General features: G+C 26.5%; 1 protein-coding gene across 1 annotated transcript; it reads left to right on the top strand.

Annotated features, from left to right (window-relative positions):
- LOC130664879 (uncharacterized) lies at positions 1-4,738 on the top strand. Its single transcript, XM_057465056.1, has 3 exons — positions 1-470; positions 2,180-2,678; positions 2,744-4,738. The coding sequence occupies exons 1-3, from the start codon at positions 468-470 to the stop codon at positions 3,970-3,972; spliced, it is 1,731 nt and encodes a 576-aa protein (XP_057321039.1). The 5' UTR covers positions 1-467; the 3' UTR covers positions 3,973-4,738.
- The last annotated feature ends 10,594 nt before the right edge of the window (positions 4,739-15,332 follow it).

Raw genomic sequence — 15,332 nt, forward strand, 5'->3', positions numbered from 1 at the left:
AAAGCGCTCTCTAGTGCTAAAAATCAAGACAGATTTTAAATACTTCGATGTTGAGTCAATCGTGCTCCTTCTTAAAACTATTTATTCTAAGACGGTAATAAATAAGCATAAATTATAGATGGAAAAAATTTCTCAAATCTCAAATTTTAAGGTACTATAGTATATGCTAACGTTTTTTATATTTTATGAGATAAATAATAATAAAATGTGATAACATTCAGTTAATAAAGTCTGAGTGAGACACAAATATTTAGAAAAAACAGAAATAAGCCGTGATTAAATTTTAATTAAAAAAAATGTAATACATAACCATAAAACACCACTCCGACTCGAGAAAAGAGACAGGTAGGCTCGCGCTACACACTCACACATATACATGTGTTGGACCGTGTACTTGGCGCGAGACACTACCGTGTCTCTGGATTATTGTATCTGCTATACAAAAATTGGAATTTTAACCATCTAAAATGGTAATAACATTTTTCAGTGGTTATAATGATCAGTATTACAATTGAAAATGGCGACAGTTACAATTGATGATGGTAACGGTTACTATCGAAGATGCTAATTGTAATTATTAAAAATTATAATTGTTACACTAGAAGATGGGAACTGTTACGATTCAAAGTTGTAAAAATTCTTAACTAAGAATGTGTATGTGCTCGCGTGAGTGTGTGCATGAGTGCGCTCGCGCGTGTGTGAGCATGTGTACGGGTAAGTGTGCGTATGTGTGCGGGTAAGTGTGCGCATGGATGCGCGTGTGTGAGGGTAAGTGTGCGCATGGATGCGCGTGTGTGGGGGTAAGTGTGCGTGTGTGTGCATGTGTGCGAGTAAGTGTGCGCATGTGTGCGGGTGAGTGTGCGACCCCGTATTTATGTACATGTGTGCGTGCATGTGCACGTGCGTAGATATATGTATGCATGTGTGTGAGTGTGTGTGTGTGTGAAATTAATCACTTCCCCAATTAATCAAATTACTCATAGACAAGCGTCAGACTATAACGTTTATATTTTAATTTTTTATTAGCTTAGATGGTCATCATTATTTTAGCCGATAGTAACCATTACCATCAGGTTATTAAGAATTACGATTTTTTATAATAGTAGTAATTATTTTAGATAATAACAGTTATAATTTCTGCTTATCATAAATAATTGTAAACTTTACCATATAGATGGTAGACACTACCATTCAGATTGTTTATTTAATAATTTAAATGATATTATCAATCATATAATTCAGTTTAAAAATTGTACTATAACTTGATGGTAACTTTTACCATAAAACTTTCCCCGTGTACTTCCCTCCGGAGTGAATTTCACTCCGGAGGGATTAAATTAATAAAAAATTATTCACTCCGCGAAAACTCCGCTGCGAAGTGAGTTTCACTCCGAGGGGAGTGAATAATTAAAAATTCATTCACTCCGCATTCACTCCGCGAATTTATTACAGTGCATATTTGATCAATCAGAAAAATAATTTTTAATTAAATACTAAAATTGTTTTTAAATTATAAAATTTTTCTCGAATAATAAATTGAGAAATTTTGTATTTTTTATGTAAATTGTTAAATTTATCGATCTAGGTTTTAAAACATTAGCAGTTTGTGTTCGTGCATACAGCTGATTATATCAGTAAATGCAATTAATTGAATTGAAATATTGGACATATGTATAACTATTGCACAATTATATGTACAGCTTTATAGCTTGCTCAATGCATACAACGATATTCATTTTACAAAGTTTTTTACAACTACTTTCTTTATATACAGAACATTTTGTTTAATTAGTCATTCTTTATTCAGGTTAAAATATTATTTTAGCTATTTTTGTAATATTTCTCAATACCTAATGAAGGTTTTTATTAGTATTCACATTATTGTGTCTATCGTCTCGCGAGATTAAAAATATTAACAAAATATAACAAAAATTTAATATTTGTAGTTTTTGAAAATGTAATTTTTTCAATAATTAACATCGGTAAAAAAAATTGGTTATTGCGATGTATTTTCATATAGAAAATATGGAACATCCAATTATTATTATTTCAAAAACAAGAAACTTTTATCGAGAGCAGTCAAAAGTAGTTAAAAATAAACCTTAGTCATAAATCGAAATGACTCATACAAGTTATTATTATAAAAATTTCATTAAATTGAACTATTGTTTTTCTACAGAGCCAACTGCTCGGATTATGTTTTGCGAATAAATCGAATCCAATAATTATGAGTGTAGACTTGGTGGATTCAATCGATCAATATTTATCGAGTGCTATAAAAGCACCAATTACTGTGATTAACCACAAATTCAAATCGAAAAATATTATTCCGTATCACCCTTCGCATCCCACTTACGTGATATCTGCTGATTTAACTGATGAACTTGAAACTCTTCTTCATGAATTCAAATCATCTCCTGCCTGGAATATTGTCTCTCATTTCTTTGTTGTTGGAACTGATAAAAAGTCCTGTCAAGACAATGCAGCAAAGGTTCTCCAATTATTATGGAGATCGGATTTATTGTCATCATTCTATTTATGCCCCGAGACCAGCAATGACACAACAATATATACTTTTAATCCCTTCACTAATTATGCACCCGATCCGTGGGTACAAGTGGAAATAACTGATAAACCTGATAGTCGATGGACGTTGTTCAAACAACTATTTGTCAAAGGTATTATTTGTAATTTTTCAAATTTTATTTGGTAAACTAACTGTATTCATTTTTTTTTCTTTCAGATCCAAAAATCTGTCATATTCTTCAGTTCGATAAAACCAAAATTTTGGATGGTTATAGTGTGAAGACTCTTTCAGATGGGGGAGAGATTGAATTTTTCAAGAAATCTATAGTTCCAAGCTTAAACCTTACGTACAGTGATAGGTATTATAATAAATCGATAACTACACTATCGAATATTTACTATGCATTAAATAATAATATAAGTGATGTTGGTGTAATAACAGCTCCGCTTGATTCGATTAATTATACGTTGAGTGATATTATTTTCTTGAATTTCGAACTAAGTTTGTTAATAGCTACACAAAAGCGAAGTGTTATAAACCCATTTAGTGAACTTAATTTTATATTTAATGTTAATACTGTTATAGTCATGGTAATTATTTTCTTATTAATCATTGTAATAATAGGACTGAACAATAGGTATCGATTTGGTGCAGCTTTTTTAGATGTCTATCTGATGTTGTTAAATATGGGGATTTTGTTACCTCTTAACAGATTAGCTATGCGCATAATTTTTTTTTTTGCGTTCTTTTACATATTCATGGTAAGTCCATTCCTGCAGGGCGAATTGTTTGCAGCTTTAGCGAAACCTAAATATCACAATATTGAAAGTCTTACGGACTTATATCAATATAAATACCATGTACATTATTTTCGCGCTCTAGATAACGATATTAAAAATGAGGGATTATGGACAACTGATTCAGATATGCAATATTTACACTCTGATGATGATCCCTTTTCATGGGATTGTTTAGAACTAGCTAGCAAAGATGAAACTGTAGCGTGTATTTACCCAGCTGACTTTATATTGAACTATGCTTTTAGATATGGATTACATGTATCTAATAAGTTACTATTTCCAACTAGTTGTATTTATAATGCCCGTAAACACTGGGCCTTAAAAAGTCGCGTTGATCAGAAAGTTTTACATTTCATTGAAGCTGGTGTTATTAATCGATACGAGAGGCTTGCAGTCAATAATCTGTTAAAAAAAATGAAGGCTATTGATAAAATTAAAAAATCTAACCAATCAGAAATCATAGACGGTGATGATTTAATGTATGCGTTTGTATTAATGGGACATTTATTACTTTTGGCTATAGTCATATTTGGTATTGAAAGGCTGAATAGAATCATAAGACCTCCGAGGCAATTAGAAAGGGAAAATGAGGAACTACAAGAAGAAATTGTGTTCATTAACGAAGATAGAGTCGTTCTTGATTGATACGTGCGTGTATAATTATACAATCTTTTACGATTATTTCTGTCTAATAATTGATTGTCTTGTAGGGGAAAGGGGGGTAAAATGTGCCCCGTAAGAAAAAAGAGCTCATATTTTCAGTGATTCTCACTTGTTTTACTTCTTTTTAGCCCCTTACCATGTTTTTGGTCTCAATATACCGCTTCTGTTGAAAATTAAAAATGGGCCCCCAGCATAAAAAGTTTTAATATTTGATTTATTTTACCCCTTTGAGTTTTTTAAGTCTTCTGCCATGAATTTGATATCAATATGCGCCAAGATAAAAAATTCAAATTTTGGGCGAAATAGGCCCTCTAAAAAATATGCTCAAATTCAATTATTAGCTTATTTCATCTCCATAGTATATTACACATCAAGAGAGAAAAGTCGGGCATTTCAAACCACAATCTCAAACACTTTGCAGGGATTCCTTATTCTTGAATCATTTAAATTAAACAAAAATTTTGGGGCGCCTATTTTGTCCCCAGCGGCCCATTTGCTCCCCGCTCTCCTGGGTGGACTCTCGTAATTTAATTATGAAAAATCAAACAATATTACCATTTTCTAATTAACAACTCTATGATGCTTGGAAATCTTGTAGTAAAAATTCATCTAATTGAAGTATTTATATAAATTTATATTTATCAAATAATTTTCTGTCACATCGTGTTGATTGTTTTATCGTTAGTCGAATACTTTTGTTGTGATTATAGTAAATGATCTTGTTGTAAAATTATGGACTTGTAATGTATTGGACTTGTATTAAATAAAAAACACGTCAATTTGAAAATAATTACTTTTTTTATAACTTCCCGCTCTGAAAATCGACGATTTTTTAAAAATTGGGGAAGACATTGTTTTCTCCCTGATTTTTCAAAATCGGGTTTTCATCAGATTCCGAGCTTTTGAGGTCCTAGGAAACTGTTCTGACTTTCAGATGATCCACCCGTCGGTCCGTCTGTGTGTGTGTGTATGAGTGTGTACACTATCTACTATTTTGTTATAAAAATAATGTTAATCGTGATAAAAAAATCATTAGCAACACTCCCCTAACTTACCCGATGAAAAAAGATTTTATACAATTGTATAGAATTATATATCAATTATATATAGACTATATATAATTATATATAGACTATATATAATTGGATAGAAAAAATGGCCCGATCCAATTGTATACAATTCTATAGAAATTGCATACAATTCGATATAATTATATACAATTCTATATATTGCAGTTATATAGAATTGTATATAATTATATAGAATTGTATATAATTATATAGACTTGTATAGAATTGTATACAATTTCTATATAGTTGTATACAATTGGATCGGGCCATTTTTTGTATATAATTTTATACAATTGTATAAAATCTTTTTTCATCGGGTAACGATACGCCGTATAACCAATTCAACTCTACAGAGTGTTCTCACAGTGGATCGTCAAAATGACGATCCGTATCTTTATTTTAGACATTTTATGAATCGCTGACATGACTATTGCGCAAACTCTGTATTAAGGCATTCGGCAACCGAGAACGATGAAACGTTTAGCCAATTTAGCTATACGGATCCTCACACTGGCGATACAGATACCTATATCAACGAAACTACATATCGTTGCAAAGGCAATTTGTCGTATTTTTATATTAAATATAAATGAATACTTATCCTAACCTAAATGCATATATTTAAATTAACGATACTAGAGATTGTTATATTGACATGTGAGTATTCTTAAATTAGGTATACAAATCGTTATTCTGACGATACGTCATTTGAGGATACATTGGATAGTCATTATGACGATATTTTTCTCTCCGTGTATATGTAAATCGAATTAGAAAAAAATACAAGTTAGAGGAACCAGACGTGATATAAATTAACTAATTGAATATTCAATCAGACATAAGTGCCTACTAGCTAGACATAATCACAGATAGACTTATGAATAAATCTTATATAAGACTTATGTAAAGAAAAAAAAAATTTCTATGAGTCTATATCCAATCAGATATAAGCCCTTTGGTTACACATAATCATATCTACTTAGATGAAAATCCATACATCAATATGTATAAAGCTAGATGTGCTAAACTAATACGATCATTGATCAGATATAATTTCATGCATGGATAATTAGATACTATCAGGGTAATTTTTTTTTTCAGAAACCATATCTGTAATTTTTTTTGCATGTAGGGGAGAGGGGGGCAGAGTGGGCCCCTTAAGAAATTAATTATAATAATATTCATTTTTTTTACGCGTTCACTTCTTTTTAGACCCTTGATGCTTATTTTCACTTCATTATGCTGCGTCCATTAAAATTAGGGGCAAAGTGGGCCCTCTAAAAAATTTCGGATTTGATGTTTTTTATTCTTTACACGTGTGATATTTGCAAATAACTATAAAACAATTGTATTTTAATAATATGAAAGTCATTTTAATAGTCTGCTGCGATATAACTTTAAAACGTAATTTTATTATCTTTAACTTTCTCAATAAATTATACTTAATGAACATTTTTGGTGGTCTCCTTTAGTCCTCATTACATAAAAAATTTCGATAAGCTTATTATCCGTCCGGATTTATTGACGTATAGAAAATTTTGAGGGACCCACTTTGCCCCCATATTTTTTGAAGTTTTGAAAATTTTAAGGGGCCCACTTTTCCCCCTCCTCCTCTACGTGAAAAAAAAAATTAAATAAATAAATAAAATAGACAAAATTATTATAATTAATAATTTATTTATTATTATTTTTATTTATAAGAATCATGTAATGGATAATGGAATAGTGATTTGGAAAAGTGAAAAAAACGACAAATATATATTTTTTATATGCATACCGTTTGGTTTTTTTTTGTTCGGGGTGGTTTTATTTTGGAATTATATCCGTTCAAATATAATGTTTTGGACGGACAATTAAAGTCTTCCGAGTGTTAAGTAACCCCAATAAATAACGCAAAGAGCAATTAGTTTTCAGTATTACAAGTTTTACAATTTTTTTTACTTTTTTTTATTTTTATTATTTTTTTTTTTTTATGATTTTTTCATACAATCGAAATATTTTGAGGATTAATTGGTATAGACAAAAAAGATTATAGTTCCAACGAAGCATTTCGAAAAATAATTATTAGTTAACTTGTTTTTCGTCGATATTTATGTATTGAAGAGAGAAAATTTAATTTAATAAATTTTTTTTTTGCTTTTATATCAACACACATAAGTTTTAAGTGAAAGGAAAGCGCGAGAGAAAAAAGCGAGATTTAAAATTATAAATAAATAAATAGGAGAAAAATTTATTTGACAAAGTCTTGAAGTTGTATCATTATTAATATTAATTTAGTTATTATTAATATTATTATTACTATTATTTATATTAATATTATTATCATTATAATTATTATTAATGTATAATTAATATTATTATATATTATTTTTATTATTAAAAAGGCGTATCAATTTATATATTTTCTTCACTCGCACTTTCCCATCACAAATACGTATAATTTCTTTCTTCATCACGTTAACAATACGTTTAATAATTTATTTATAAATATTTATTTGCAGTCAATAATATTATAATTGACTGCTAGGAGCAAATTGATCACATACAAAGAAGATCAAACAAAAAAAATTTTACAAAAATTTCAGCTATTAAATCTTTTTTATTATTATCATTATCATTAATATTAATAGAAGAATTATTAATATTTTTATTTTTCTTTTTCATCCCAGGTAAAAAAAATTATATATAATTATATACAATTCCATATAATTACATACAAATGTATATCATTTATATATGATTATATATTAAAAACCATTATAAATATTTATATATAATTACATTTAATTATGTATAGAAAAAGGCTTAATATAATTATATAAATCATATAGGAATATATATATATATAATGGTTTTTAATATATAATTACATATAAATTGTATGTAGTTACATAATTATGTATAGAAAATGGCCCAATATAAAATTATATGCAAATGTATGTATTGGTTTTTAACATATAATTATGTATAATTATATATTCATATGTAATTTTATGTAATTACATATGATCATATATAATTTATGGATGATTATATATTAAAAACCATTATAAATATTTATATATCAATTTATATAGTTACACTGAGCCCTTTTCTATATATAATCATATATAATTACATACATTTATAAATAATTTATATATGATTATATTATAAAAACCACTATATATATTTATATATAATTGTATATAATTACTTTGGGCCATTTTCTATATATAATTATATATAATTAGATATGAATTGCATATAATTATAGATAATTTTTTTTACCCGGGTATTCTTTGGCTATATACGTGTTATAATTTTATAAAGTTTTTTTTTCATTCATTAATTATTAATAAGCTCCAGCGTTAAAGCCCGCGAATTTTTTTAACAAATAAATAAATAATTTTTAACAAAAATATTGATAATACACTGGGGCTTATTTTACATAAAATAAAATTCCAATATATGTATAATTCATTTTTCATGAATTGTCATATTTTTTTTTTTTTTTTTTTTAGTTTATTATTAAAAAGTTTAACGTCTGGAAACATTTAAATTTAATTTGACTAAAATAATTTATTTCAATACTAATTAAACATTTTTCTTTTTTTACTTTACAACAATAATATCATAAGAAAATATACACAATTATTTAAAATAATGCCAAATAAATATTATTTAAAAGCAACTTAATAATAATCGGAATTATCTAGGAAACCTGTTTTTTTTTATTTTTAATTTATTAAATCGAAAAAATTTTAAACGTTTAATATCGCCTCACTAATTCTAAAAGAACTTATACTTTTATACGCCATTTTGGTTTTGGTCACTAAATTTAAAACTAATAGGGCACATAATTTTTTTTTTATTGCCGATCGTTTTGTAAACTTATTTCGTAGATACAAAAGGCTATTCGGCATCGAAATGGAAGTAAAGATCTCATTATTTCTTAATTTTTAAGTTTTAAGATAAAATTCAAGTAAAAATTGATTCTTTTTTTACATTTTTAATGAATTTCGAGCTCAAAAGCCACCAAGAATAAAATAATTGGAATGTTTTAATTGTCACTTTTTCCCAAAAAGTAAACCGATTTTTGAAGTTTTTAAATTTGATCAAGATAATTGTCTAAACAATAAGTATATACAATTTTATAACCATCGGCTGATAATTTTCAAAGATATAAGAATGACATTTTTACTATAACACAAAAATCAATCACGTAACTTTGGGCCGTTATTAAAATTCGAGAAATTATCTTGAAATAAGAAAAAAATGAAAATATACCTGATTTTATTAGCTATGACATCCTTTTTACCCCGTAAGGCTAGATGTTTCCGTTGAAAAATTACTTAAGAAAAAAACGGTGGTACATGGGAAGAAAATTATAGAAATGGTTCCGATAATTCTATAAAAATTTTTCCTATCCCAAAATAGGAATTATGACCATAAATTATGGGAGCAGTTCCCATAATTATAGAAATGGTTCCTATAATTTATAGGAATTGTTCCTACATAATTATGGAAATCATTCCCATAATATATAGGAATGAACCCTACAATTTATAAGAATCATTCCCATAACTTATAGGAACCAATCCCATAACATTATAGGAATAGTTTCTATTATAGTATGGGAACTATTCCCATAATATTATTAGAATGGTTCTTATAATCCTATTGGAATAGTTCCTATACCATTATGGGAATCATTCCCATAATATTATGGGAATAGTTTCCGTACTATTATAGGAACCATCCCTATAATTTTATGGAAATGGTTCCCATATTGCTATAGGATCTATTCCCATACTATTATGGGAACTATTTCCATATATTATGGGAACCATCCCTATAATAGTATGGGTACAATTCCCATAATGCATAGCAAAAGTTCCCATAATTTTTTTTCCGTGTAGTATCGTTTTTCGTTAATTTGAAAATTTCAAATCGACACTATTTCTAAACTAATTGATCGATTCTGCTAATCTGTGAACTTAACCGAGCTAATCGTACATAGAATAAGTGAGCCAAGTTTCATCAAGATTCGTTTAGAATTGTGAGCGCCATAGTCGCAACAAGGCGCGTTATATACACATACATAAACTTTTAAACCAATGGTATTTTTGGAACCTACTCGACGAATTATGATAGACTATGGTAAAATTCTTCGAAAATTCCACCATAAAAATGCAATAGACAGATTCTTAAAAAATTTACTAAAATTGATAAACAAAAATTTCGAAAGCAACAGTTTTGGCTCTCAATTTTTTTTTTTTTCCAATTTTCAGCTCTTGAATAAGTTTACAATATGATTTGCATTAAAAAAAATTATAAATCCTATTGGTTTTACACTGAGATAAATCGGGAGTGAATTCGGAATGATTACGAATTTTACTTAGTTTTAGAAAAATCACCCCGAATACGGAGTTTATTTCTCTAGTGGAGTAATCTGGATTTTTTTAAAAAATTCTCATTTACTCCGTTTCGGTATTTTAATATTAAAATAAACTCGCCTTCGGAGTCAATTTCACTCCAAGGGGTTAGATAAATACACAGTTCGCTCCGCATTCACTCCGGATTTAATCCGCGTTCACTCCTCAAATTTTTTACAGCGTAAGCTAGTGACTAAAGCCAAAATAGCGTAAAAAATGTCCTTTTGGAATTAGTGACGTGATTTTATTTATGAAATAGTCAATGAAAAACAGTAGCGTTTAAGTTAGAGCGTGCCTTTTGATTTTCACATATTTTTGTATTTTTATCACTGGGCCCTTAGCGCATTTCTTTCACTACACTCACAGTGAATTTTATAAATTATTTAATTTTTTTGGATTAAAAAAAGAAAAAATAAATAATTATTTTACTTTTAATAAATATATTGAGAATAATTTTTTTCGTTAATTATTTTATTTATTTAAAGCCGTGGAAGTAATCAAAGCCGCGAATACTTTTTTGATTATTTTTTAATATTATTTTAATTTCGCATATTAAAGTTTTTACTCTTTTGATAGATTACATATTACATTACTCACTTCATACAATCCTTGAGCTCCAAAAGGCTTTATTGTGATGTCCATACCTTCGTTTAGTTATAATTAACTTATTGCATCTCATTTATTTTTATTATCAATATCTTATTATTGCCATGCTCTCAAATTGTCACCACTTACTTTTTATTATTTTTTTAATTTTATTATTAATTTGTTTTTCTTTTTTTTTTTTCTTTTTTTTAAATTTCTCTTTTATATTAATACTCTTAAATACTTATCTAAATCATTTCTTATTATTACTAGAATGTACGCGCAAGTCATTTATTTAATTTTATATTTTTAAATTGGACGCAATAGTTTTTTTTTAATTTTATTTTGGCTAGTTCAAGTATCGTGAAAGCCTCTGCAGAGAACTTTTAATAAATTTATTGATTTTTGGGTTACTATTTTTTTTTTTACAAAAACAATTTAGTGTGTGTCAATATATAAAACATTTCACGTCAGCTTACAATTTTTTTTTAATAATTATAAATATGAACAAATTTAAAATTGTGCAAAAAAAAAAAAATTCAAAATTTTAAATGATCATTTTTAATTTATAAGGAAAAAATATATATATAATTTTTTTGTAATTAAAATATTTATTTAAATAATTCATGAAAATTTTAAAAATTTTATTTTTATTACTTTAAATTGAATTAATATACAAAAAAAATTTCTAGGCGCAAAAATTTTTACTGAGCCCAAAAAGATTTTTATTCGCGTCAATAAATTGTTTGCCTTACAAAGTGAAAACAAAAATTTTTTTGAAGCAAAAAAAGATTTTTTGAAGCGAGAAAAAAATTCTTTCGCCCAAAAATTTTTCGCGTTAAAAATTAAAAACAACAATTTTCTTCGGTAGAACAATAATTTTCTTCAAGCAAGAAAAAAGTTTTTCAGGTATGAAAAAAATTTTTGTCAAGAAATTTTTTCCAGAACTAAGAGAATTTTTTTCTTCGATGCATAGTGCGCATATTTCTTGCGTCAAGAAATTCTTTGCATTATAAATTAAAAAAAAAATTTTCTTGGGTCGAAAAAAAATTTCTTGGAGCAAGAAGAAATTTTTTGAGGCGAGAAAAAAATTCTTGAGTCAAAAAATTTTTCCAGTCCTAAGAAAATTTTTTTCTTCGATTCATAGTGAAAAATATTTCTTGCTTCAAGAAATTATTTTTTTTTTATCTAAAATAACTAAATACTATTGTTTATTAAAAGTAAAGAAAATGAAAAAGAAAATTTATAAAATTTGAAAGGCTCAAAAATTAGCAAGTTGGCATGAAATATAAAGTGTCATTTTTTTTAGTATTAACATTTTAAATATTATTTTAAAACTATTCCGATGGTCGATTTGCGTAATTTTTAACTTTATTTATTTATTTTTTTTCGTTATTATTTAAATATTAAATTCAGTAGTTATGTAATAATAAGGCCCAGTAAGGCTGCGTGGGATATCACTTTTTCAGTTTTTAAATTCTTACCATTCATTTTCTTTCTCTAATTATTTAAACTTTTCTAATCACAATTACTTAAATCCCACAATAAATTGTATATTACATATCATAATTATCCGCTTCTGTTATAAAGTCTCTTCAAAATCACTACATTATTCCAAGGAATTTCCAAATATACTCAATTCTAAACCCACGTATCTCAAAAAACATTTTTTACACGTAGAAAATTCCATTAATTGCACCAATTTCAAGCTTATTTATTTATTATCAATTATTTATTTTTTTTCCTTTGAAAAACTTTCGAAATATAAAATAAATAATCATTTTAAATTTATAATGACGTATTGTCATTTCTAAATACTTTATTTATTGTCATGTATATTATTAAATTTTTTATTATTTTCTTCAATTGTCTAATCAACTATTAAATCAAACTTGTAAATTTTAACTTTTTTTTTATCAAACATTTTCTTTAACTCTAATTTTTCCCTCTATTTAAATTTAAATTTAAATTTTGAACTTGTTAATTATTTAAATTCAACTAACGAGCTTAAGAAACGTCCGAATAGTATAAACATTAACAATATAAAGTATAATTTTTTTTTCTCTCATCAATTAATTTTAATGAAAATTTAGAATTTTTAAAATTGTTTAATTATTTAATTCATTTAATTGAGAGACTTATAGCGGTTATTCAACAGACTTGTAAAATTTTTAAAATTTACATTAAACACATTTCCTACTTTTTTTTTAAATCTCATTCCAACCCCACACCAATTAATTACATTTTTTTTAAACTTGTCAAATTTATTTTTTAAACTCTTTATTTATTTATTTTTATTTTATCACCTGCATTCACTCTCTCTCTCTCTCTCTCTCTCTCTCTTTTTTTCCTTTTTTTTATTTATTATTTTTTTTTTAAATTACATATAAATGTAATTCACGCACGCAAAAATGAATAAAAGTATAAAAAAATTTTATATTTTTTTTTTTAATTATCACGATAATTCGTGCCTTAATTGCATCCATTATTTTATTATGCATTTACGTCTTACGTGTTCATTATATACATTTTTAATAGACTTTTAATTTTAAATCGAGCATTTACTTGTGGATTTTTTATATTACTATTTTTATTATAAGTATTATTATTATTATTATTAATATTATAATTATTATTATCTGGAAATATGACTTGGTATTTATTAAATAAATTATTATAATTTTATTCTCAAACCTCATTACTAATATTATTATCTTTCATTATAAATATTATTATTATTAATATTATAATTATTGGTAATTATTATTATTTAATTAATACTTTCTTTTATATTACCGTAAGTTGTCACTTAAGTCTCAATACTTTCATTAAGTTTTGTTTGCTTTTTTTTTGTTTTGTTTACATAAAAAACAAGGCAAGTAGATTGAGTTTTATTTGTTTACAATTATTAATTACTTAGTAATTATAAATTATTTTTTTTATGAATCACTTTAATTAACTACTCTACGTATTAAAATGTAAATTATTACATTTTACTTTTTTTCACGTAATTATTAAGTTTTATAGTCAATTGTATACATTATAATAATTACACACACATACATATATATATTAGACTGTGCCAAATAAAATTGATATTTTTTTGTTAGTCCCGTACGAAAATTACGTTGTATGTAACAAAAAAAAATTGGGTACCAAATCGGACCTTTTAACTCAATAAAAAAAGTCGCGGTCGCATAAATAAGATTTCCTGACTAAATAACATGGAAAAATTCTTTTTCAACTTCGGAATTTTATAATTTGTTTACTGATCAATGGATTTATATAACAAATACATATTCTTGTAAAAAATTCAAGACTACATGGAAAGAAAATTATGGAAACTGTTCCCTTAATTTTGTGAAATTTTTTCTTTTACCATCATAGGAATTACGACCATAAATTAACGGTTCCTATAATTGATAGGAATACTTTCTACAATATTATGGGAATCATTCCCATAATATATAGGAACTATTCTATAAACTATAGGAACCATTCCCATAACATTATAGGAATGGTTCCTATAATTTATAGGAATACTTTCTATAATATTATGGGAATCATTCGCATAATATATAGGAACTACTGCTATAAATTATAGGAACCATTCCCATAAATTATAGGAACCATAATATTATGGGAATAGTTCCCATGCTATTATAGGAACCATTCCTATAATATTATGGGAATGGTTCCCGTACTATCATGAAAAAATTATTTTATTTAAATCCGAATTCACCCCGTCACTCGGAGTTCCAGAATTAAAAAAAAAAATCACTACATACAGAGTAAATAAGGAATTTGTTTTTTCAACTGAGTGATTTCAGAGTTATCTGAATTTTATTTTAATCGGCATTCACTCCAAACTGGACTGCAATATTAAATTAAACTCCCCTTCGAAGTGAATTTCACTCCGAGGGGATTCAATAAATAAGGAATTATCCGTTTTGCTTTACCTCCGTATTCACTCAGGGTTTACTCCGCTAATTTTTACAGTGTGTTGTTGAGACGAATTCAAATTTATAGTAAATTTATCGTTTTTTCCTATTTTTCTAACAGAACTATCAGTCTTATCGCAACATAACATAGGACCTTTCTTGTAGATCATTATTTTTTCCAATTTAAATATGATAATAGTATTCATAGTATTTTAATCTCCTAATCAAAAAATTCCAGGTTCTAAAAATTAATTATTTAGAAAAAAAAACTGAAACTTTTGTAAAAAAGTAACTTTTGAACGGTTAAATTTATCAAAAAATGACAGGAG

This window comes from Microplitis mediator, chromosome 3 (genome assembly GCF_029852145.1).
Source record: "Microplitis mediator isolate UGA2020A chromosome 3, iyMicMedi2.1, whole genome shotgun sequence".
Taxonomy (NCBI): Eukaryota; Metazoa; Arthropoda; class Insecta; order Hymenoptera; family Braconidae; genus Microplitis; species Microplitis mediator.